The sequence below is a fragment of the Eubalaena glacialis genome, chromosome 3 (genome assembly GCF_028564815.1).
Source record: "Eubalaena glacialis isolate mEubGla1 chromosome 3, mEubGla1.1.hap2.+ XY, whole genome shotgun sequence".
NCBI lineage: Eukaryota > Metazoa > Chordata > Mammalia > Artiodactyla > Balaenidae > Eubalaena > Eubalaena glacialis.
The window spans coordinates 167,996,190-168,021,458 of NC_083718.1; the positions used below are offsets into that span (position 1 = coordinate 167,996,190).

The 25,269-nt window shown below is 44.1% G+C and overlaps 1 protein-coding gene across 6 annotated transcripts in view; it reads left to right on the forward strand.

Moving 5' to 3' along the window:
• The window catches only part of CSMD2 (CUB and Sushi multiple domains 2), a 661,810-nt gene that overhangs the window by 52,215 nt on the left and 584,326 nt on the right, over window positions 1–25,269 (forward strand). For all 6 annotated transcript variants that reach the window (XM_061184511.1, XM_061184512.1, XM_061184513.1 and 3 more), the window contains exon 2: window positions 9,799–10,015. In XM_061184511.1, the coding sequence (XP_061040494.1) occupies window positions 9,799–10,015 (217 nt within the window). The remainder of the gene's footprint in view (window positions 1–9,798; window positions 10,016–25,269) is intronic.

The following is a 25,269-nucleotide window of genomic DNA, read 5'->3' on the forward strand; positions in this document are numbered from 1 at the left end:
CAGAGGAGCCATTGAAGGATTTTTAAGCAAGAGTGGCAGGCCAATTTTTGTTTGTTTGTTTGTTTTTTTGAGAGGGATAGATTGGGAGGGAAGAGGCATGGAATTTGGTGGATGGCTGTTGCAGTGACAGAGAGAGAGAGGGAGAAAGAGAGAGAGAAAACTTAGTAACTGCCCAGGAAACGAGGGGAGGCTCCTCAGAGGAGGTGCTGTATGAACTGAATCTGGAACAGTGAGTAAGCCTTCCTAGGTCGAGAAGGTAGGGGAAAGGCATTCCAGGCAATGGGCCAAGCATTGTACGGCCTGAAGGATCGTGGGGTGTTTGTAGGTTTGTAGATGATGAGCTCTTTGGTGTGACAAGCATAATGTGCAGGGGAGAGGGGCTAAGATGAGGCCCAGTGCCAGCATCTCTATGACCCTGGCTTCTGGTTCACAACTAAAGGGTGATTGCAGAGGCCAAAGATACTGTTTGGCCCCTGCTTCTCCCATCTGTCCAGACAAGGTGCCCCCGCAGAAGGCAGGCATAGAGATAAGCCACAATCCCATTGTAGAAGTGAGATGTACAGCGGGCTGCCTGTGTGCAGGTGAGATGTCTTTAGTGGGCGTGACTTACCCGGCATCTGCCACACTCCTCTGTGTTTCCTCTTAGGGCAGTCTCATTAATTGCATGCTTTCCACAAATCCATCTCTCCAACCCAGATTGCACTCCCACATTCCAGTCTACGGCCCTAATTGCTTTCTGGCCATCTCTGTCTGGATGTCCCACTGGCTTCTCCAACTAAATTTGTCCCAAACTGACCTTATCAGTCAATAAATATTTGCAGAATTGAATTGAATTTTCCTGCCAAACTTCTCAAAAGAGTTATCTCCTCAAAATTATCATTATTTGTAGACAACATGATTGTATACCTAAAACACCCAAGGGAATCAACTGAGAAATCTTTAGAATTAATAAGAGTTCAGAGACCCTGTTGGATGCCAGATGTATGTATAAAAATCAATAGGTTTTCTGTATATCAGTAATAACCAGCTAGAAAAAAAATAATGGGAAAAAATGTCATTCACTAGAGCAAGAAAAAGGGCATAAAATGTCTAGGAATAACCTTAACAAGATGTGACTGAGACCTATATAAAGAAAAGTACAAACCTTTACTGAAAGATTAGCTGGTATTTATTGATTACTTATAGTGTGTCAGGTACTATACTGAGTATTTAGCAATTTAGCAGATATTATCACATTAATCTGTACAACCATCCTAGAAGTGGTTGTTAATTTTAAAGATGTTGAAATGAGAGTTTGAAGAGTTTACGTAAATTGCCCACAAAGTATTAAGTGGCAGAACTGAAATTTGAACCGAAGCCTTTTTGTTTCCAAAACCCAAGCTTTTAACCTTTTCACGAAGCCACCTTCAGAATACGCCATACATACACAAATGGTAGGTTGGTAGGTGTCTTCTGGGTATTATAAAAAGATTAATTCGTTTCACTCATCCATTCATTCCAAAAATATCTATGGAGTGACTACTATGGGCAAGTATTGAGCTAGGTGCTAGAGATAAAACTATGAATGAAATCTCAAGGAGCCTATGGCTGGAGAAACCACATAAACATATCATTATGTCACCATTGGTGAAAGCAGTGATATTCACTGGTTCACTAAGTCATTCACTAAGGATGAGCAAACAAAGGAAGAAAACTTGCCATTATCTCGAGGGTTCCAAGAGGGCTCCCTGGAGGAGGCAACGAGTCTTAGTGTGCCTTGAGTCAGCTGGGTGAGGGAACTAGAGAGAGAGCATTCCAAGCACAGAGAGCTGGGTAGGCAATGAATATGCATGAATCATTCATTCAACCAACAACTCTTCTGGGAGCGTCTGCTGTGTGCCAGGTACAGGTCTGGGAGCTGGAGAGAGAGTAGAAACAAAATAGCTCCCCTGCTCTTATGGAGATAGCATTCTATCGGGGTAGGGGGGCACTGAAAATCAACAAGAAAATGGATGTCAGAGGATGCTCAGTGCTGTGGAAAAAATAAAGCAGGAACCTGGAGGGCTGGCGTGAGAGGAGGGAGGCTTGGATTTCATTTAGGGTGGGCTGTGAGGTGGTGTTACTTGACTCAGGCAGAAGGAAGTGAGGGAGTGGGTCACACAGCTCTTGGGGAAGAGCTTTCTGGGCTTGAGGTCGAGCAAGTGCAGGGTCCCAAGGCGGGCATGGGATGGGCTTAGGTATCATGACCCATCACAGGTATGAAGGGATGAGCGACAGGAGAGAAGGTCAGGGGCAGCGAGGTGTCCGTTCAGGTAGGGCTTCTGAGATGTGGCAAGGACTTCGGCTGCTGTGTTGAGTAGGATGAGAAGCCAGAAAGAAATCTTTCTAAACGTCAATGAAGGAAAAAAAATATTACCAAGAAAAAGACAGGTAAAGATGGCTGCCTGTAAAAACCAAACATTTCATTCTACATGAAAAATCTAAATGAAACAAAAGGCACACAACAGGTGAAAAACAACATTTTCAGCAAATATGACAAAAGAGTGAAATCCTGATTCTCTAAAGAGTTAGCACAAATTATTAAGAAAAATAGTAAGAACTCATGGCATATTTAAGAACATAAAATTTAGATACCTTTGTATGTCATCATAAAATTAAAAGGCCAAAACGACTACAAATGTATATGTAGCACATGTGATGCATAGAAGATATAAATATGTGACTCAGTGAGAAAAGATAAACACCACAGTGGAAAATGAGCCCAAAATTTCATCAGATAGTTCCTCAAGGGAGGAATTAAAGTTATTGAGGGCATCTTCTTTATCCATTCATCTGTCGATGGGCATTTAGGTTGCTTCCATGTCCTGGCTATTGTAAATAGTGCTGCAATGAACATTGGGGTGCATGTGTCTTTTTGAATTATGGTTTTCTCCGGGTATATGCCCAGTAGTGGGATTGCTGGGTCATATGGTAGTTTTATTTTTAGTTTTTTAAGGAACCTCCATACTGGATTATAACTTTCTCAACTCACTAACCAACATTTGATTCCCGGGAGACTTCCAAATGAGTCCGGGTTTCAACCCTGTCTAACCATCTCCAACAGCGCCTGCCACAGAGATCAGCCAGCCTCCTATGGACAGTACACCCCCCAGAAACCAAAGCTGGATGCAGTTACCACTTAAGTGAACACTCGGTCTGGGACTCTGGCCATGGAAAAGCATTTTCCACCACCCTGACCAGCATGCTGTCACCAGACCTTACTAAGAGGCCAGGTCTTACTTATAACAGAAAAAAATATCCAGAAACAATTTAAATGCTTGACAGTAGGAGAATGGTTGAGTAAATTCTAGTATAACCATATACTAGAATGTGGCGCGTCCATTTAAAATGCTGTTTATGAATTCAGTATCTTGGGGCGGGAGAGCTTATGTTGTCATGTTTACTGAATTGTTGCAACAGAAAACCGAGAAATGACCTGAACGGCCATCAGCAGGGGAGTGGTTGAATACATTGAGATATATCCAGGCTGTGGAATTTTACACATTTATATAAAAAAATCAGTTAGATATGGCTCTGCTGACCTGGAAGGTGTCCCCGATGTATTGTTAAATGAGAAAGCAGGTTGCAGAGAAATGAGTGCAACTAAAATTTCATTTTTTTAAAAAAATAATAAAAATTCTCCCGGAATGTGTCTTTGTTTGCATGAGAGATGAGAAGGTTGGAGAGGAGAGAGTTACCTGCCGGTTAACTTTGGTAGCTTTGGAGTGGGTAGAAGGGAGAGAGATTGGGGACCCGTTTGTCCTTATACATCTTTGTGTTGCATGTATGCATAGCCATGTATATTACAAGTAACATTGCCTTTTACAACTTAAAACTGAAGAATAATTTATTGAAAAAAGAGCCCACAAAATTATATATATAATATTATCTCAACGATGTGAAATATGCATGGAAAAATCTAGAAAAAAAAGAAAATATTAACATCGGTTGCCTCTGAGAGGAAGGCGAGATTGTAGTGTTTCCTCTTTTTTTAATTCTTGCCTGTATTTTCCAAATTTTCTGCAAGGAGGAAGATATATACATTACTGTTTAAAATATAATGGCCTCTACCTTCTCACCAGCCAATCTTGCCTTTACTTATTTACAGTCTGGGCTCTGTCCCCCGTGTCACATGCCACCTGTCTTTGCTGAAGTTCGTGTATCCATTCTGCAAATACTTATTGAATTCTCGGCACTGGGGATGCAACAGGAACCAGGACAGAGCTCCCACTCTCAGCATCCTTACTTCCAGAGGGACCATTTAGACATCAAACCGAGTGACCTCATCCCAGACCCTCACCTTAGCCTCCCTGTGGTGCTCATTGCACTGAGTCCCCTTCTCCTGTATGGAACTGCACTCTGGTTCTCCTCCCACCATTATGCCTGCCTTCCTGCCTCCTACTCTGTCACCTTTCTTGTCCCTGTACACGGAAAGTGTTCCCAGGGTCTCTGTTTAGAGCCCCCCTGATTTCTTTCCCCGCAGTACGAGATGCTGTTCATACCCAGGTTCTGAATCAGAAACTGCAAACCCACACAGCAGTTGGGATGCTGGGGGATGGTGGTGAATGTTGGGATCAGTGGTTGACCAGGACACGAATGAGGGTGGTCCTCAAGGCGTGACCCCTGTTGGGTCTATACTCCAGGATTGTTCTGTGCAGCCCTGTAGCACAGTATTGCCACGTGGAAGTATTTGCTTATGTCTGGGTCTATGATCCAGGCCCCAAGGCCCATCACAGGGTCTAACCTAGAGGAATGAATGAATGAATGAGTGAATGACATGGTGCAATGACATCACCAGACAGATTTCAGAGACATGAGTTGAGTAGATCTGGTGCCAGTGCCAGTGAGGTGAAGTTCAGGAACATGAACCAGGGGGCTCCTTTAAAAGTTGTGGAGATAGGAGCTTTATTTCCTTATTACTGTAGTTGAATATTTTTTCTGGGTTCTGAGCCACTTATGTCTTCCTTTATGAACTAACTTATTCAAGACCCTGTCCAGCTTTTTAATTATAGTGCTTGTTGTTTTCCTGCTGGTTAGTAATAGTTCTTTCTGTATTAACTGTTTTATTGATACTTTTCTACCTAACCTTTTTGTGTGCCTTTTGATTTTGTTTCTATTTTTGACCTACACATACTTTCTGTATAAACTATCAATCTTGTAGTATCTTCCACAGCTTTTACATTCAGAAAATCACAGTCAGATAATTATTTGTGTATATATTCTTCTAATTATTTTTTGACTTTTTAAAGAACTTAGTTTAGTATATGGTGTGAATTGACAAGATAACTTAATTCTTTTCTCAAGCAGTTAATTAGTTGACCTTGCAAAATGTTTTTCTTTTCTCACTGATTTTTAATGCTTGTATGTATTTTAATTTTTACGTCTATTTAAAGCTATTGCTATAATACTGTGTCATTTTCTACCTGTCCAGCCTTGGGCCACCTCCACACTATTTTCAAAGCATCATTCGGTGATTCTGTTTAGTATCTTGTAGAATGAGAATACTACAGTTTCTACCTTTTCAAAAAATATCCATTGTCTGCCACTGTCTGTTTCTTCCAGTTAAACTTAGGTACCCTTTTACTAAATTTAAAACAGGCTATTGGGCTTTTGATCAGAATTGCATTAAGCTTATAAATTAACTTTTCAAAAGGTTAATATTCCAAATTAACCTTTCAGAAGTTAGTCTTCCACTCAAGATTACATGTCTCTCCAATCATTCAAATTTTTTATCCCTCTCTAAATGTCATTTTTATACAGTGACTGCCCATTTCTTATTAAGTTTATTTCCATTTATTATACTCATTTTGTAGTTATCATAAATAAGACCTTTTTTCTTTATATTTTTATCTGTCACTTGCATATGGAAATGTCATTGATTTTGTATACTTATTTTGTGTTTGGCTGCTTTACTGAAATTTCTTATTAGTTCTAATAGCTTCCTAATTGATTCTCCTGGGTTTTCTGGGTATATTAATGTATCATCTGCAAACCATAATTTTGCTTGCTCCTTTCTCATTTCTTTTCTTGCATCGCATGGATTAGCTCTTCCAATAAAGCGGGAAATCTCAGAGGTGATAGTAGCATTTCTATCTCACTCCTGATCTTAATCAGGCATTTCACCGTAAGTGGGATGTAGGTTATTGTTTTAAAATAGATGCTCTATCATGCTAAGGAAATATTCTTTCTCCTACTTCCAAATGCTTATTTTAATCAGGGTTACATGTCTAATTTTATTAAATGCCCATTTAGCATTTATTCATAAGACCTTAGTTTTTTTTTTTTCTTCTTTAAATGCGATACTTTGTGTTATCCCTCTTTTCTGTTAAAAGAGATTTTTCAATATTAAAGTCATTTTAGAGATTAAGTGTCCTTTGTCAGTTAATCCCTAAAGTGGGCTTTAAAAAAATTAGTGTTGAGTCAATTTATCAGCATCATAGTTAAGGTGGATCTGAAGTGGACTGCTTACTTTTGAATCCCATCTCTGAGTAACGGGGTGACTTGGACCCTTTCCTTAATTTCTCTTTGCCTTAGTTCTTCATCTGTAAAAATGGAGGTGATATGAATAGTATGCACCTTCTAGGGCTGTTGTGAGGATTAAACAAGTTAATATATGTAAAGTTCTCAGAGGAGTGTCTAGCCAAACACTCACTAAATACAAGCACTATATTAAATTAATGAGAACTTACCATGTGTCTGGTACTGAGCTTGGGCTATGGATTTAAAGATGGGAAAACTCAAGTATGGTCTGTCTTCTCACAGAGCTTACAGCCTGGCAAGAAAACAGATACTTATGAATTAATCACATGGAAGCATGGACATTTGCTTCTATGATAAGTGCTACCAAGGAGAGGTGATGGTATCATGAGAGCATATAATAGGGGGTTTGAACTAGTCAAGGAGAGACAGTTGACTAGACATCTGAAAGAAAAATATGCCAAGGAGGGAGGGAAGAGTATTCTAGGAAGAGAGAACAGCATACCCAAAGGCCCTGTGGCTGTGCAGTGAGAGTGTGGCCAGTACAAAGGACTGAGAAGGGCGGGGTGTTTTTTTCTGACAGATATACATCTGTGGCACATATCACCGTGTAAATTTAAGACATACAGCATGATGGTTTGATTTATGTATATTGTGAAATGATTGCCACAATAGGCTCAGCTAACAACCATTATCTCATATAAAAACAATAAAAAGAAAAGAAGAAAGGAAGAAATGTTCTCTTTGTGATGAGAACTCTTAGGATCTACTCTCCGAACAACTTACCTGTATATCACACAGCAGTGTTAGCGATAGTCATCGTGTTGCGTGTTACATCACTAGTACTTATTTGTTTTACAAGTGGAAGTTTGTACCTTTTGACCACCTTCCTCCAATTCCCCTTCCCCACCCCCTGTCTCTGATAACCACAAGTCTGATCTGTTTTTCTTTGAGTTTGTTTTTGGGGTTTTTTTTGTTTGTTCAGGTTCCATGTATAAGTGATATCATACAGTATTTATCTTTTTTTCTCTGACTTATTTCACTTAGCATAATGCCTTCGAGGTCCATTCATGCTGTTGCAAATGGTAGGATTTCCTTGTTTTTTATGGCTGAATAATATTTGTGTGTGTGTGTGTGTGTATGTATCTCACAACTAATTTATCCATTCATCTATCGATGGACACTTAGGTTGTTTCCATGTCTTGTTTATTGTAAATAATGCTTCTATGAACATGGAGGTGCAGATATCTTTTCGAGTTAGTGTTTTTGTTACATTTGGATATATTCCCAGAAGTGGAATTGCTGGATCATGTGATAGTTCTATTCTTAATTTTTTGAGGATCCTCCATACTGTTTTCAACAGTGGCTGCACCAATTTACAATCCCACCAACAGTGCACAAGAGTTCCATTTTCTCTGCATCCCTGCCAGCATTTGTTATCTCTTGTCTTTTTGATGATGGCCATTCTAACAGGTATGAGGTTATATCTCATTGTGGTTTTAATTTGCATTTCCTTAATGACTAGCGATGTTGAGCATCTTTTCATGTACCTGTTGGCCTTTTATATATGTTCTTTGGAAAAATGTCTGTTCAAGTCCTTTAGAAGGGTGGGGTTTGGCTGGAAAGCTAGTGGACACAAGGGTAAGAGGTCACCAAGGGCCAAACCATGCAGAGACCCTCATAGGTCTACAAGTGATTTTTCCTTACTGAAGAGCAATGACAAGCTATGGGAGGTTTGATGTCAGTGGAGGAAAGGGGAGGCGACCTGATCAGATTGCTGTTTTGAAAAGACACCCCCAGCTGTAGTGTTGGCAAGGACCAGGGTAAACACAGTTGACCAGTTAGGAGGTAGTTTTTATGGCAGTCTGGGGGAGAGATGCTGTGGGGTCGAGGGAAGTAGAGACAGAGACAGGATGATCGGTTGTCCATGGGGCTGTGAAGGAGAGGAAAGTGTCAGGAAAGGGTGGGTGGAGGACATCACGAGCCTGAACGTCCCAAAGGAGGTGTCAGGTCTGGAGCTCAGAGAGAGGTCTGGCCCGAACTGTGAAGTTGTGAGTCATCAGTGCACAAGTGGGGAGGTCCTCTAGACCAGACAGAGAGGAGGAGAGGCCCCAACACTGAGCCTGGAAAGGAGCCAGAGAAAGCCATGGGAGGAAAGATGGAGAGTGAGCGGTATGGGAGGAAGCCGGGGACCAGGCTGCTCAAAGCATCATTGCATCTGCAGGGCACCAGGTAAACGAGCAGGCTCTCTGGCCCCTCCCAGGTGCTGTCCATCAGAATCTAAATGTCAGCCAGGTCCCCAGGCGCTGCTCATGTGCAGTGTAGTCTGAGATGCTCTGGCCTGGGAGGGGTGATTCCAGAAAGGAGGCAACAGTGTCAGAGGCAGCTGAGAGAGAGGTCTGTTAAAATGAGGACTGAACAATATCCGCTGGACCCATCGGTGACCTTAGACCTGTTTGGGTGGATTGACAGGACCAGAAGGCAGAACTGACGGGCTGGGAGTAAGGAAATAGAGACAGAAAGGACAGACAGATTGTGTTTTCTAAAACTTTGGCTGAGAAGGGGAAGAGAGAGACAAGGCCGGAGCGAGAAGAGAAGTGGAATGGGGAGTTGGTTTTTTAAGGAGAGTCTTGAGCACATTTAAAATGGGAAAGTTCCAGTGAAGAGGAAATGATTGAACACTTGGAACATACATAAGAGAGAAACGTATATAAGGTTCTTGAAGATTAGGGAGGGATGGGATCCAAAGGGCACATGGAGGGGATATGTTTAGATTGCAGGAGGGCTAGTTGGTCTGCAGGAGGAAGGAAGACCGTGTGGGGCAGGCTAGACGGATTTGGCATTGGGAAGACAACGGAATCCCCACTGATGGCTTTTATTCTCTATGGAGATGGGAAGAGGGGGCTGGGGCTGAGAAGAGGAGCCTGGAGGGTCAGGAGGCCGTGGAAAATGGAGAAAATTTGAAATCACCAGTCTGGCATTTAATGTTGTAAAGAGGAAGTTCCACCTGGTCTGCTGGCCTTTTAGTTCAAACTCGGAGCATTGTTTCCTACCTCACAGGGTTGTTCTAAGGCTTGAGTACAACGATGCCCATTTTATCACCTGGACAGCTCACGGCACAAGCAAGCTGGCACTCAGTGTGTCAGTCGCCCACCTTCCTTCCCTCTGCACCGAGCATGGGCTGGTCCAGAGGAAACACTTGGAAAAGGGGGTTCATGATCCTCTAACACACTGCTCCCATCTCTCTGGGAGATTCTCAGAGTTCTTCTGGCCGTACTGAACAGCTCCCTTTCTCTCTCCCAGGCCAGAACTGCACGTTCCAACTGCAGGGTCCCAATGGCACCGTGGAGAGCCCGGGGTTCCCGTATGGCTACCCCAATTACGCCAACTGCACGTGGACCATCACCGCGGAGGACCAGCACCGGATCCAGCTTGTGTTCCAGTCCTTCGCCCTGGAGGAGGACTTTGACGTCCTGTCGGTGTTTGATGGGCCACCCCAGCCAGAGAACCTGCGAACCAGGTATCACTCCCTCCTCCCCGTGGCCAGCAGCTGGGCCTGAGCCAAGCTTGCTGAGAGGAAGAACCAGGCAGGGTGCATTGTCATCAACACAGACCTCTGTTTTTATGAGGCCTGCCCTGAACTCCTCTGCTTTCTTTACCTTTCCCAGTTCCTTTCTCCTGCTTAGAAGTTCCCAGTAGGCAGGAGTTTTGGTAGGACATTTGGGAAGACTAGATAGAAAACATACAGAGCAATTCACGTCTTTCTATTACAACTGATTTCGCATGCATATGTGTGTATGTGTGCATATCTGTTGGTGTATATTCTTTGCACGCACAGAAATATATCCCTTGGACCCAGCAGATATGAACTGAAGGCTAGTAGCAACTATGTCTTGCATCCCCGACTTGAAAACCGTCAATACTTTGTTGGATTTTGCCTTGCATTTGCATGGCTTTGGCTGTGGGTACAGAATTGAGAATTTAGGGAAGTTTCTACTTTTTAAACCGCAGCACACTTGATAGAAGAGGAAACAATGGAGAGGACGAGGTTGCTTTCCCATGCTCCTGAGCTGCCTCCCAAGGGGAGAGTTCACATCAAGGAGGGAGACAGGGAGGAAGGCTCCCACCTCTGCAGGAAGAGCAGACTTTGGGGGGGGGGGCAAAGATCAAGGCCCCAGAGTCATAGCTCTCCAGGTTTTGTTGACCTGGTGGCCTGCCGTGCCTCCCTTGCAAGACTCGTCCTGGTCCTGCAAGATACGCTTTGGGCTCCCAGGGAGACAAAGGGTTAATGGCTTACCAGCCAAGCCCTGGGGACCCCGGGGTCCTCAAGGCTTTGTTTAAGATGCTCTTGGAGCAGAGTCACAGACAACATTCCCAGGACTGAGCCAGCCCTCTTCTTGCTTGCTCCCTGCCCTCTCAGGGCAGTGCAGAGGTGAGCTGCCATGTGTGCAGCTGGGATGGGCATCTGGGGCTCCCCTGACTAAGTGGTTCCTCTTAGACAAGACCAGGCTTGTCCGTCTGCCCTGGACATTCCACAGGGATTGGCACACAGTAGGTGTTCAGTGAAACTTGGGCGGAGGGACTGTAGTGCTCTTCACTTATTCATTCCGCAAATATTTCATGAGCACCTACTATGTTCCAGACACTGGCCTGCGTGCTGGGGATGCAGCAGTGAGCAAAACAAAGCTACTATCTTCAAGGAGGTGACATGCTAATTGGGAAGGGGGCAGGCCTCGACTTGAATATGTGAGTTTAGAGTTCAAGGACATCGGGGCTAGAGATATAAAGTTGGGAGCCTGGGACTGGTTAGTGCTTAAAACCAGGAGACTGGATGAGGTCACCATCAGATGTCGAGCTCCGGTGACCCCATCGGTGGGGCACCGGCGCAGACCCTTGAGGGATGTTGAAAGACAGAAAGTCAGATCAGGCCAGTGGGGCGGCTAGTTGGGGTGCAGATGACTGGAGGCCTATTCTGCGTCCTGAAGTTCTTCCAGCTCTCTTTTCTCTTCAGGCAGGGTCCACGCACGTGTGGTCAAAGCTCTATCTTCTGACGTTTGGGTTCTCTGGCTCTGAGAGTGAAGTGTGGAAGACCCCCAGAGGTGGGATGGCTCTGGCTGGGAAGGGTGGGGGTTCTGGGACCTAAGGAGGTGGTCCTGGCAGGGGGTCCCTGGATGTATTCCCAGCCAGGGCACAGCCCACTCTGGCCAACCAGCCGTGTCTGAGGAGAAGGCTCCTGGGATTTGTACCTCCGCAAGGTCATCCCTGCTCGGGCTCCTCATCCCTGTCATCTGCCTGATGTGCTCATTTTGGTTCATTTCAGAATTATATAGTTTTCCCATACAGCATTTCCACCTCCACGCTATCTGGGATCACGTCCACTTTCTTGTATCTGCTCCCGCGCATTTGCATTTTCTTTCTTTTTACTTATTTAGTCTTGCCAGAAGTTTGCCTATTTTATTGGTCTTTTAAAAGTCCCAACTCTAGGGCTATCAGTTTTATTCTTTTCCTGTTACCTGACTTGTTGACTTCTGCTTTTATCTTTATTCATTCTTCCCTCCCACTTACCTTGGGCTGGCGTTGCTCTTCTGCTGTTTCCATGAATTGAATTAGTTTCATTACCTCTTGTTTGATATTAAAATCATTGAGGCATTTTTCCCTAAGTACAACGTTGACCATATGCCATAAATTTTGATGGATAGTTGTTATTTTTAGAATAAATAATTCTAATTGCAGGCTCTAACTGCAGTTTTGTTCCTTCCTTGACTCTAGGGTTTTTTCCCTCAAAATTTCCAAGTAATATTTTTTTATACTTAAGAAGTTATTATCTAGTTGTACTGCACTATGTTCAGATTATGATTTCTATTTTGGAGAATTTGTTGCCTTTTTTTCTCAGTATAAGATCATTTTTGGTAAACGTTCTGAGTATTTGAAAAGAACATGTATTCTGTGGTGGAAGGGTGAACAAGGTCATGTTATTAGTATTGTTTAATTTTTCTAATTTCTTATTAATTGTCTAAGTGATTTTTGTCAAGGATGAGCAACTTACTGTTTTCACATTTTCACTATTATTTTTATCATTTTCTCCCTTTATTTCTAAGTTTTTACTTTATATATGTTGATGTTATTCTCTTCAGTATGTCAGTATTTGTAAACATCAGATCTTCAGAGTGAATTATAATTCTGCCAGTATAAAAGTTATATGTATCCCCCTTTTTTTGCCTTAAATTCTACTTTGATACTAGTTTTACCACTTTTATTATCTTTTAGGTTTGCATTTATCACCCATCTTTGCTAATTTCTCTATTTTTAATATTTCTATGTCATTGTTCTATATGTATAGTTTAGAGTTTTGTTTTTAAATCTTTCATGAGTTTTTATTCTTTAACAGAAAGGTTTAATTCACTCACAATTTTTGGTGATAACTGATGTATTTGTCCTTGTATAATATTTAATACTTTCTGTTTTTAAGCTTCCTTATATGATTTCCATTTCTCCATCTTTAAGCACAAGTGTTCTTTGCCTCGTCTCTGATTTTTATTCCACTAGTGGTTAAAGTTACTTCTTGAGAACACATTTTAGGCTATATTTCTCTGTCAGCATCCTGTCTAGTGAGCCTTTTTCTTAGTCAGGTCTCACCAGCACTGCATCTCGTAGAAATTCCTTAGTGTTTGTAGCATGTAGGTGTCTGTCTCTTTTTCCTAGTTTCCCACATGGACATATATAGTCTCTCTTTTTATATACCTCAGACTATTTCCATGACAGCTTGGGAGGTCAGGTTGAAGGTGCGTTTAACATGTTGCCTTGGCTCTCCATCTTGAACTGGAAATCTCTCTTAAGATTTTTATTCTTTTTTGATTTGCTGTCATGAATAGAATTATTTTTCATTATATTTTATTTTTGGATGATTCACTGCTAATATGTAGAAATACAATTGATGTTTGTATATTGATCTTGTATCCCGTGACCTGGCTGAGCTTCTTATTAATAGTTCTGATAGTTTTTAAAAAATATATGTGAATAAAAACAGTTTTTGTTCTTTTTCAATCTTGATGCCATTTATTTGTTTATGCTTAATTGCAGCGGATAGAATATTGACTATACTCAATATTCAATATAATATTGAATAGAAGTGGTGAGAGTGGACATCCTTACCTCTTTCTTGATCTTAAAATACTCAGTCTTTCACCATTAAGTGTGATGTTGGCTGTAGGTGTTTGGTAGATGTCCTTCTAATGAAGACGTTTAAGCAGAGGATTTTGGCGTGGTCTGGCTGCAGTGTGGAGAATGCGTTAGGGTAGGGGGCCAGACTGGTGACTGCCAGGCCAGGCAAGAGACGGAGGTAACCTGAGCTAGAATAATGAAGAGAGAAGATGGCGTGGGTTTGTATGATGTTATGGGACAGTGTGGTGCTTGGAATTAAGGGTGGGTTTATAGGGATTGTAGAGTGGGAGTATGAAAAAGGAAGGTGTGGAGGATGGCTCCGCATTGTCTGGCTTGGAAGCAGGAAACAAGCTAGGTCAGGCTGACGTGAATTGCAGTCTCCAGGAAAATGTGTTCTCATGGCATCCCAGGGTATTTTGTGCACTGATGTTTTTCTTCATTCATCTAGCAGAACAGGTAGGTCACCTCCTCTCACAGTGTTTTCCCGTGAGACAGGAGGGTACGGTGGTGACAGGCCAAGATTTATACCCAGCTGGCTTCTACATTTATTTGCGCCATGACCTGTGCAAGATTTGGCTTCTCTGAGACTCATCTATAAAACGGAGGTGACACTGACCCACCTCACAGGGCTGTGTGTATGAGCCGCCTCCTAGGATCCCCTGCTGCTCCATAAACATTATTTGCATCTTTGCTGGCCTTTTGCTCTTAGGAACTCAGACCGCTCTGGAGCGCTTTTATGCCTGTCTTGACGCTTCCTCTGTGGCCTGCCCATTAGACTCTTTAGATCTGGGAGCTGCAGATGTGGGGGACGGACATCCGAGAAGAGACTGGGCTCAGGGGAAGTCATTCGTTGTGGGTGGCATTGCTCATCCCACGGTAGCCCAGCAGTGGGGCCGGACTGACAAGAAGCCTGCAGTGGGGTTCTCTCTGCATCACTTGGGGCTTTCGTCTCAGACTTGACAGGCGTAAGTTTTGTAATTCTGCTCTTTGAGCATTTTAATGCATTTCTCTTTTCTTCCTTTACCTTCAGTCCTTTTCAATTTATTTATGGATACATTCCAGCAAAAGGCTGGAGTCACCTCCCCACCCCGATCCTCAGCCCTCTTTAAACTCATCTTTCTCCAGCTGCTAGCTCATGGGTGGTGGTGTGAGCAACAAGCTTCCCTCTTGGTTAGATTCTAAGCTCCTGGAGGCTGGGAGTCAAGCCTTCTACCACGTGTGGCTGTGGCTGAGCCATGCGGTGAAATATACATCTTGCACCTGCAAGGCATGAGTTCCAGCTCCTCGCTAGCTGCTTGGCGTAGACAGGTCACTTTGACTCTTATCCTCAGTATCTTCATCCATGAAGTGGATGTATCAGTATCTACCCCATAGGTTGGTTGGTAAGGATTACATTAAATAGTGTGTGTAAACTGCTTTGAACTGTAATGAGATATAAACAAAAAAAATACTTGTATGTTGGTAGAAAAAAAATTAGAAAACACAATTAAGCAAAAAGACACACACACACACACACACACACACACACACACAAACCCAATACATTTATATGACATGAGGTAGAGCAGTGGTTTTCAAATGAAGGTGATTTTGACCCCAAGGGGACATTTGGCAATGTCTGGAGACATTTTTGGTTGTCACAACTGGAGAGGGGCCCTGGCATCTAGTGGATCAAGGCCAGGGATGCTGCTAAGTGTCCTACCATGCACAAGACAGCTGCAACAAATGCCAATGGTGCTGAGGTTGAGAAATCCCGAGGTAGGTGATTAAGGGGGAGTTAAGGCCTTCAGCATCAGACATACCTGTGTGCTAATCCTACTTCTGTGTCAGTGACCTTGGACAAGTGAGTCAACCCATCTGAGCTTCAGTTTCCTCCTGTGCAAAATGGGGAGCTCTCAGTGATGCTATGTACTGACAGCTGCACCTGGCATCGTTAAAGAAGAGGTGCCAGTAGGCACACTGCACACGGCTTGTTCTATATGCAGATGCCATTCATCTCCCAACAACTCCCTTTCTCCACCAGGAGTTCACAGCCACCTTCTTGAGAGCATCTCGCATTTCATCTAGAGCTATTCATAAGCAGCAACATCCCAGGGTGCCAGAAGGCAGCGTTTGGCTGCTTGAAATTAAATTTACAATAGAAGCTGATCAGATTCTTCTCATAATGGATCAGGGTGGGAAATGGGAGTAGGAGCTGGTCCTGAAGGCTGGGGAGCCTGTAGGAGTTTGGAAATTAGCAAGAAAAGAACAAAGAGCCCCCCAGATAATGCAGTGTCAGCCCTGCCTGGATGAATTACTGAAACAATCCCCACATCTCTGCTTTTGCACAATTAGGTGGCCTTTCCGTGCTGGCAAACATCCTATTGCATTGCAGTTTAATGTGGGATGAAGCTTTCTAATGGAACGCGAGCAAACATAATCTATGGCGATGCTGCTAATAAACGACATCACTGTGTATTGGAGGGTTTATAGGGCACTGGTGATAACCGCACCAGTTAAGCACAGCTAAGCATCCCTTAATTGAGACATTTGGGCTCAAGTTATGGGAAACACTGCGACTGGTTCCCTCCATTGCTGGCAATACACATTTATCAGCCTAAGGTGGAATGCAGTTTTAGTCATTTGGGGCTGGTTGCAGATTTCACTCAACTGGCATTAGACACCTGTTTGGAAGTTGTAAAAAACCTACAAATTTGTCAGATTTACTGTCTTCTTATGACTGTGTATTGCAGCAGGGGCCCCTAAAGGACCTGCTTGTTGGATTCCTTAAAAAGTGTGCCTTACACCTCAATAGGATTGTCCTTGGAGGATCCTTTCCCCAGAGTGCCTTGAGAATGTGCTCTTGTGGTCAGGAGGTGGCTGGAAGGACCCATGGGGATGAGGGAGCATTCCTGTTTAGGATTGAAACAGAGGGAGGATACTAGAAAGGAAAAAGAAGTGATGACACCAAGCACCTCTTGTGGGCCAGCCACCGTGCTAGACATATTCATTCATTCATTCATTCATTCACTCATTGTCATGTATTCAACATTTATTGAATGCCTAGTGTTGGGGATACAACAGTTAACAAGACAGCCTCTGTTTTCAAGGAACTTATAGTCTTTTTAGGGAAACATAAATAAGCAGGTGAAGGTAGTCCAGGAGGCATGACTGAGGAACCTGACCTAGTCTTGGGGAGATATTTGTAGATGTTGATCTGTGGGCCTGGGATGCTGTCCCTCCATCTGCCCCTTTGCTTAGTTACCGCTCCCTCATTTTTTATATGTCAACTCACTTGCACTTTCTCACCCGGGGAATCCTCTGAGACACCCCTACTTCTCAACCTGGTCACACCCTCCTGTGATACCCCTGAGATTACTGTGCATCTGTCCTTCGTGGCTTTACGTGTGCGTGTGTGTGATTCTTGGATTTCTGCCCATCTCCCTCACAAGACTGTAGGCTCCTTGACTGTTTTATTCTCCACTGCATCTTCAGGGCCTGGCCCATAGGAGGCGCTCAACAAAATATTTATGGAATGAATGAATGAATGCTCTCTGGAGGAAGGGATCCCTGATAGGGCGTGGAAGGAGGGGCTGGGAGAGTGTTTCAAGCCAAGAGAATAGTGTGTGCGCAGGTCAGGGCAAAAGCGAGAGAAAGGCGAGGTGCAGGGGGCCCTGTATGCCATGCTGGGGAGCTCGCACGTATCTTAAGGGAAGTGCGGACACACCAAAAGGTCCTAAACAGGCATTAACACGTGTTATGTCATAATTCAACAACAGCCCCATGAGATGGGTAGTATTAATTTTCTTTGCAGAGGTTGAGTAAGCGGCTGAGGTCTCTTAGATACTAAGTGACTAGTGGAGGAGAAGACCATGGGTCTCCTAGAACCAGAAACCAGGCTTCCTTCTCCGGTCCAAAATGCCTTCTGACTGCTTGGGACTCATTTGCATTCACTCCATTTCGCTTTTAAAAAATTCATGCCATTTTCCTTTTCAAGCTGTTTCTTTAAAATGGTAAAAGTAATGGGAACTCAGTATTTTTTTAAAAAGTCAAGCAGTGCAGCAATGTATAGAGTGAAAAAACACAAGTTCCTCCTTCCCAGGCCCTTGTTCCAATTCGGCTCCCTGGAGGTAACCACTGTTAACAGTTTGGTGTGTGTCCAATTTCTTTTTAAATAAAGATTCATTAAACTGCCCATGAGGCTTATTGGGACATCCATCAGCCCTTTAAAAATTGTTCTGATGAATTAAGTGTAAACTAATTAGAAACATGGATTCAATTACCCTCGAAACACACAAGGGTTTAATAATTAATAGGAAGAGGGCTTGAGGCCAGAGGCATTATGGATTTTATTAAACCGCTAACATCTGAAAAGTAAATATGTTTGATTCATCCTAAATGCAGGCAAATTTGCCATCTGGAGGCAAACCTGTTGGTAGGAGCTTCGTATGTAATCGGGAAATTTATCTCTGATTAATAAGGAGTCAGCTGAAGTGTGCAGAGGCCAAGGCCTGCGGATGTAGCCGGACGGGGCTGCAGGGTCAGGGCAGCAGCCTGTCTTTCTGGGTTGCCGTAGTCGGCTTTGTTCATGACCTTTCCCCAGGCAAGCTTTGGGAGACCTGCAGAGATCCCCAGTGAGATCACTGACCCCTACTGTGGGCCCAGAGCATCTGGGGACAATACTGGGCCCAGAAACACTGTAGGACATTTGGGGGAACCATTCTGTTTATCCCCTGAACGATGAGTTCTGATGACTTAAATGGACATAGAGGAGGGTCAGGGGGTTGGAATAAATATTTACCTGTTGTGTGCCAAGAGCTTGATGTCCCACATCTCATTCAATCTTCACAGTTTTCCCAGACATAAGAATTATCACCTCCATCTTTATCGCGAGAAAATACTGAGTCTCCAAGAGGCTGCGTGCCTTGGGCGAGCTGTATTCAAACGCCCATTTTGACACAGGTCGGCCCAACCACACCAGGTCTGAAGGGGGCTGCAGAAGGGAGGGAGCAGGGTCTGCCCAGCTTGGGGCTCGGGAAGCCAACTGCAGTGACCCACGGGCGGCCATGTGCTCCATCATCTAATGCCAAAGAGTGGGTTTGGGCAGACGTGGTGGGGCAGGGGTTGGCAGCCGGTGATATACAAAGCCAGGTGGGCAGCAGTGTCGGGGTCCTGAGCGATCTCTCCCTTCACAGTGGGACCCTGTGGTTCAAGGTCAAAGTCAATTTTTGTGACAAAGCCTCACGTTGCTCATTCGCCAAGTCTGCCATTTAATAGCGGCCAAAATGTAAGGCCCCACGGAGCCTGAGTCTTGGGCCAAAAGGCTGTGTTGCCTACATCCCTCCCCATGATCGGTCCTGCCCACCGTGTCACCAGGTGTTGTCAAAGGTGCGACATTACCCCAGAATGGAGTTGGCTTCCCCTTGACTCTCATCTGCCCCTTTCTTGCAAGTGATGGCCGACAGGTGTGTTGCTGAGATAGGAGTGTATCCCTTTCTTTATCCTCGACTCATTCCCTGAACCTTTGGGGCAGCAGAAATCAAGGCGCAAGGGACCCTGGTAACCCAGGGATGTTGTCCTCAGGGTAGAGGCAGGTTTGGAACCTGTAATTTTAGCATTTATTCCAGTTGTCAGCAGAAATGGTACCCGAATAAACACCTCCCAAGTACTGAGCTCCTCGTTCCCTTAGAGTTTAAGTAAGTATAAAAGAAAACCAATATTCAGCTTTTAAGTGAACAGAGAGCCAAGTTACTGCTTCCTTGGGTGGGTCTGAGCTGCCACCAGCTGTGGTGCCAGGAAACAGGACTGGGGCAAGGAGACCTGGGTTCTGGCCCAGGTGTGGCCACTGGTGTACTTGTGACTGTCACCAAATCCCATCCCTTCTCAGGGCCAGCTGAATTTTCCTGATTTATAAACTGAGCACTTACATCTAGGAGAACTCCAAAGCTTCTTCCAGCTCTGAAATTGTGTGATTAAGTGTTGCTGGAGGTGTATGTAGAAGGGCTATAAAATACTCCTGATCTTCTTGGACTGTTTCTGCCATATTCAGGAACCGCTCTTGGCTTTTTCAACAATTTCCCCATTTGTCTTTGGCATAAGGGTTTATTTCCCAGTGGCCTGTTAAGCAGTGTGTCAGAGAAGGCTAACTGTCCACCATCATTCTTGCTTCTCTTCCGCAGGGCAGCGTTGTCTGTGGGAAGCAGCTGCCCAGCCTGGGTCAATATTTCTCAGCCTCCTTTGCATCGAGGTGGAGCTGTGTGACTTAGTGGTCAGTATAAAGTGAATGAAGTAATGTACACCCCTCCCAGGCATGGCCCAGAAAAGCTCCCTTGCAACCTGCGCCATCTCTTTCCCTGGAAACAGGAGATATAAGAAGCCTGGATGCCTGGTTGGCCATATGAAGTAGAAGCCACCCCCTCCCCCGACTGCTGCAGATTGACTGGATTTTACATAAGTGAGACACGAACTTGTATACACACTTGGACCTCTGAGAGTCCAGGGTTTGTCTATCACTGTAGCTAGTGCTTCCTTGGTTATTGCAAACTCCGAGTCTTGGCATTTAGGACCTAGATGTAGGTGAGGATTCTAGATAGCAGAGTCCATTAGCTTTCCAGACTTGACGCTTGTTTTTGTTTGCTTTTGGGGAGGTGAAGCTCCTGGACAGTCTGGCCCTGGTGCCTAAAAATTAGGCCATTGACCCATAAAGTACAATATTTTTTAAAGCAACTTTTTGTGTGTGTGTGTGTGCTCCTGACTTCTGGTGGATTCTTCTTGGCAACAAAACGTGGTTCTCATTATAATCCTTCTCTCTCACATCTCCTGCTGCCCCGGCTGAGCACACATGTGGGGTGGTGGTTAAGAGAGGGGCTTTGGAGCCAGCCTGCCTCTGCTTCTTACTTGCTGTGTGATGCTGAGGGAGTCACTTGTCTCTGAGAATCAGTTTCTATGTCAACAAAGTTGGGATTAGAGTAGTACCTACCCTGTAGGGAAGTTGTGAAGATTCAACTACCCTACAAGGCATAAAGTGTGTAGAAGATGTTAGACACACAGTAAGCACCGGGTAAATGTTAGTCATCTTGTCATTGCTTCCTCTCCAAAGCTCATCCCTTCCAAATCCCTCCACTGCCACCACTGTGGTCCAGGCTACCATCATCTTTTGCCTTGATTATCACAGCAGCCTCCTTCTTGGTTTCCCTGCTCTGGCCTTTGTCACCTTCAGTCTGTCCTTCATACCAGAGCTAGAGGGATCTTCTCTTTTTTTGTTTTTTAAAGAATAATCTTTTAAAATAAATAGAACTCGTTTGAGATTTATAGAGAAGTTATGAAGATGGGACAGAGAATTCCTATATAATACCCCTCACCGAGATTCCCCTATTCTTAACATCTTACATTGTATGGTACTTTTGTCACAATTAATGAACGACTATTGATTTATTATTATTAACTAAAGTCCATATTTTATTCAGATTTCCTCATTAATTAGTTATCGGTTTTTACCTAACATTCTTGTTCTGTTCTAGGATCGCATCCAGGAAACCACATAATGTTTAGTCCTTCTGCCTCCTTAGGCTCTTTTGACTGTGACAGTTTTGCAGGCTTCCCTTGTTTTTGATGATTGACAGTTTTGAGGAGTACTGGTCAGGTGTTGTGTTGAATGTCCTTCAGTTGGGATTTGTCTGATGTTCTTCTCATGATTAGACTGGAGTAATGTGTTTTCGAAGGAAGGTCACATTTTCATCACATCATCTCAAGGTTACATACCATCAACATGACTTGTCTCTGTTGATGTTGGCTTTGATCACCTGATTGAGTTCATGTATGTCAGGCTTCTCCACTGTAAAGTTACTGCCCACTCCATACTGTCCTCTTTGGAAGGAAGTCCCTATGTGTAGCTCACACCTACAGAGTAGAGAGTCATGCTTCATCTTGAGGGCAGAGTAGCTACATAAATTATTTGGAATTCTTCTGTAGGAGAGATCTATTTTCCTCTGCTTACTAATTTATTTATATCAGTGGATTCATGGATATTTATTTTATACTTTGGGTTAAAATTCAATACTAGTTTGTTTATTTTGTTGCTCAAACTGGAAAGCTTTGGCCACTGGGGACTCTTTTAGTTGGCTTCTCCTGTTTTCTTTGACAGTTCCCTAGCATTGTGAGCTTTTGTCATTGATGTTATTGTTGTGACTGTTATTGTTTCACCAGAGCTCTTTGGAGAAATGAGCTTTACATCCTTTAATTGGGAAATGGTGTTAGAAACCAAGATCTGGCCCTGGGTGTGCTCATTACTATTGAGGTATCATTGCTTCTAGGCCCTCTCAGCTGACAGAGCAAGGAAATATGTGTATGTATACTAACTCATGTGTATACACATATCTATAAATATTTTTATATGTATCATGTGTATCTGTGTTCAGCTAAACACGAGTTCATATTGAAGTCTCCAACTCTAATCCAGTACCACGTGGAACATTCTAGCCTCCTCCCCGTACTTAGCTGGAAACTTCCACTCCAACAGTGAGACACCTGGCTCCCACCATCTGCCATCCATTGACTGAATTGTTCAATTCCAGGATGTAGAGTGGTATCAGAATTGTTAACCCGTACCCCTTGGAAAATAACTTTTCAACTAGAGTACAGTGATCATGTGCAGTTGTTTTTGCCTTTAGCCTTACAGTTTCCACTCATCTGGAAAGTTACTTAGATAAGCACTATGAAGAACATACACATCAGGGAAAGAATGAAGTGCAAGGGGTGAGATTTCAATAGGATGGCCAAGGAAACTGTCACTAAGAAAGTGACTTTGGAGTAAAAAACCTGAAACAAGGTGAGTTTGGTGTCTCCACCTATCTTTAGTTGGCTTTATGACACCTGTTGTGTTGGGTTGTGTGTCTTACATGTGTTTCCTTTCTCAGGGCCCAGCAGGCTTTATTATGGAGATTTAAGGGAGTGGAAACATATATTCATTGGTAGCTTCAGATGACATGATAGACACCCAGGCACACATTATGGTATCTGTCTCCCAGAGCTGCACTGACTCAGGCCCCCAGGGTAATGTGATGAAGGCAGTGAAGACAGTGTAGACTGGTCTGGCTGGTGATGTCATAGCACCTCACATTGCCCTTGAGCATCATGGAGGCTGGCAGGGCAGTGTCTTCAATCCCACCCAAAGGTTTATATCAGCAGGCTCCTCTGCGCCTTGGAAGGTCTTCCCTGTCCCCTCCTGATTTGGTCTTCCCCATGACCATGGCCACTCATCCCTTAAGTAGTGGTGGTCTTATCAAGCAGCCTTATCAAGGAAGGAAGTGTATACCTTTGGCTCCACCTTTCCAATTTGATTATTTCATCCCAAAGGGCTCTCAACGAGTGATCCGGGGGCTTTGTGATCCCCTGGCCAATCGGTAGAGGCACATTCAACTTCTCTCGTCTTCAAAGTCCTGCAGCCACACCTCACAGACAAGGTGGATCTTAGGCTTATGTAACCCCTACACAGCAAAGGGGAAAGGTGACAGATTCTGGCTCCAAGAGTCCAACTGTATTTCAATCATAGCAGGAATACATCCCTGTCCACAGATAAATGCAGAAAGCCAGAAGGCTGTCAAGGCCCTGAGTAGGTGGAGGAATGAAGACCAGAGGAGTTCTTGCAAACCAAGGCAGGTTTGGAATCATCCACCTTTGAGTGCCTAGTAATGCTTCTCCCAACTCTGGTTGTTTAAGCTTCCCAGACACATTGTGTTATTTACTTCTCTCAACAATCCCCAAAGTGTCTTTTTTGGCCCCATTTTGCAGAGGAGAAAGCTGAGCTTCCGAATGGCAAATAAGTGCCATGTTAACAAGAAGTGGCCGAGTTCTCAGCTTTTTATCCCTGCTCTTTGTGAGTGTCCTCCAGCCATCTAGACCGCGATGCAGTGGGGAATGGGAGAAAGGCAGCCTGAACACAGAGCCATCCATCCTCAAGGGCCTCGGTGGAAGAGAGGGAAACTACCACAGATGTGATTCCTCTTCCACGGCTCCCTGCCCCCCACCGATATTGGAATTTACCTGAACTGGGGTAAAAAGGACAGAAGAATGGAATGACTGTCTTCTCTCTGCTGTGCTTCTCTCTCCAACATAAGCTAGGTGAAGACCTCGACATGACTAATTATTTGTAGAACCCCAAAGGAGCGGGTTCCTTCTATTTTGGAGTCTGTAGAAGTGTAAAGATTTTCTTTAATTAGATAGTGCCAGATAGATTTAATTAAAGCTTCAAACCTGCAATTTTCTTTGTTTGATTGGTCAGTTGGTGCTGATTGCCTGCAGTGATTATGAAGGGGGAAGTGGAGTTTTCAGTCTGGTGGCGATAAGAAGCAGACCGAGTCGACCCCTGGATACTTGGTTGTCAGAGTGGATTCTGAAAAGGTTTAAATTGCACAAATGTTTGCTAGCCAGTCGGATAAAAAATAAGGTCTCTAAATTCCATTTTTGTCTAAATCGTGCTCCTGGCTGATGTGCTTCTGTAGAAAAGTTCCCTTTCCCCTCCTTTCTCCGAACGTAATCACGCCCCTGAGATCAGGCAATAGTCTGTTATTTTTGTCTTTCTTTTATTTATTTATTTTACTTACTTAATTTATTTATTTATTTTTGGCTGTGTTGGGTCTTCGTTTCTGTGCGAGGGCTTTCTCTAGTTGCGGCGAGCGGGGGCCACTCTTCATCGCGGTGCGCGGGCCTCTCACTATCGCGGCCTCTCTTGTTGCGGAGCACAGGCTCCAGACGCGCAGGCTCAGTAGTTGTGGCTCACGGGCCCAGTTGCTCCGAGGCATGTGGGATCTTCCCAGACCAGGGCTCGAACCCGTGTCCCCTGCATTGGCAGACGGATTCTCAACCACTGCGCCACCAGGGAAGCCCCTTTGTCTTTCTTTTGTGAAATAATTGAAGCACACATTTGGGAGTGGCTCATAATGGCCTTTTGAGATTGCGGGAGCCCATGGAGGGTTGGGAGAGAAAGACAGTCTCTCATAATCTCAGTGTGAATTTAGGGAACTCAGAAGGGGTTTTGAAGTCAGACAGTCCCTGGGTTTGAATCTAGCCTGTGACCTTGGGTAAGTACCTTTTCTTTTTCCTCATCTGCAAAATGGGAGAGTTGTTGAGAAGAACAGATGAGCTGATGCATGCATATCTAGGCCCTGGCCTGCAATGGGCTCTCACTGAATGTCAGACCCTTCCCCTTCCTGTGCTCTGTCACCTCTTTGAAGTACCACCACAGAAGCTCCATGAGCTCAGGAGACCAGAGCCATCTTGCTCACCATTGCAAAATAGCCCCTGGTGCATTGTTTGTATATGGAGGGTCTCAACAAATATCTGTCCAGTGGACAAATGAATGAATGAATACCCTGTGTATTTAAGTCCCCCCCCCAAATAGGTGACACCAGTACAGGGTAGAAGAGGGGGCACCATTCATGAAACGCTGAGGAGACTTGGTCCCCATTGGACACAGTATGAAGAGTGAGGTGGGAGCTGCCTTTGGAGAGCATCAGTGGGAGAAACTGTTCTCTTTTCTTCTGAACTGGCCAAACCAGGCTGGGAGACTGAGTTTACTTCTCCTTTACACACTGGGAGGGGATGCTAAGGATGATTGTCACGACTGTTGCAGCATAA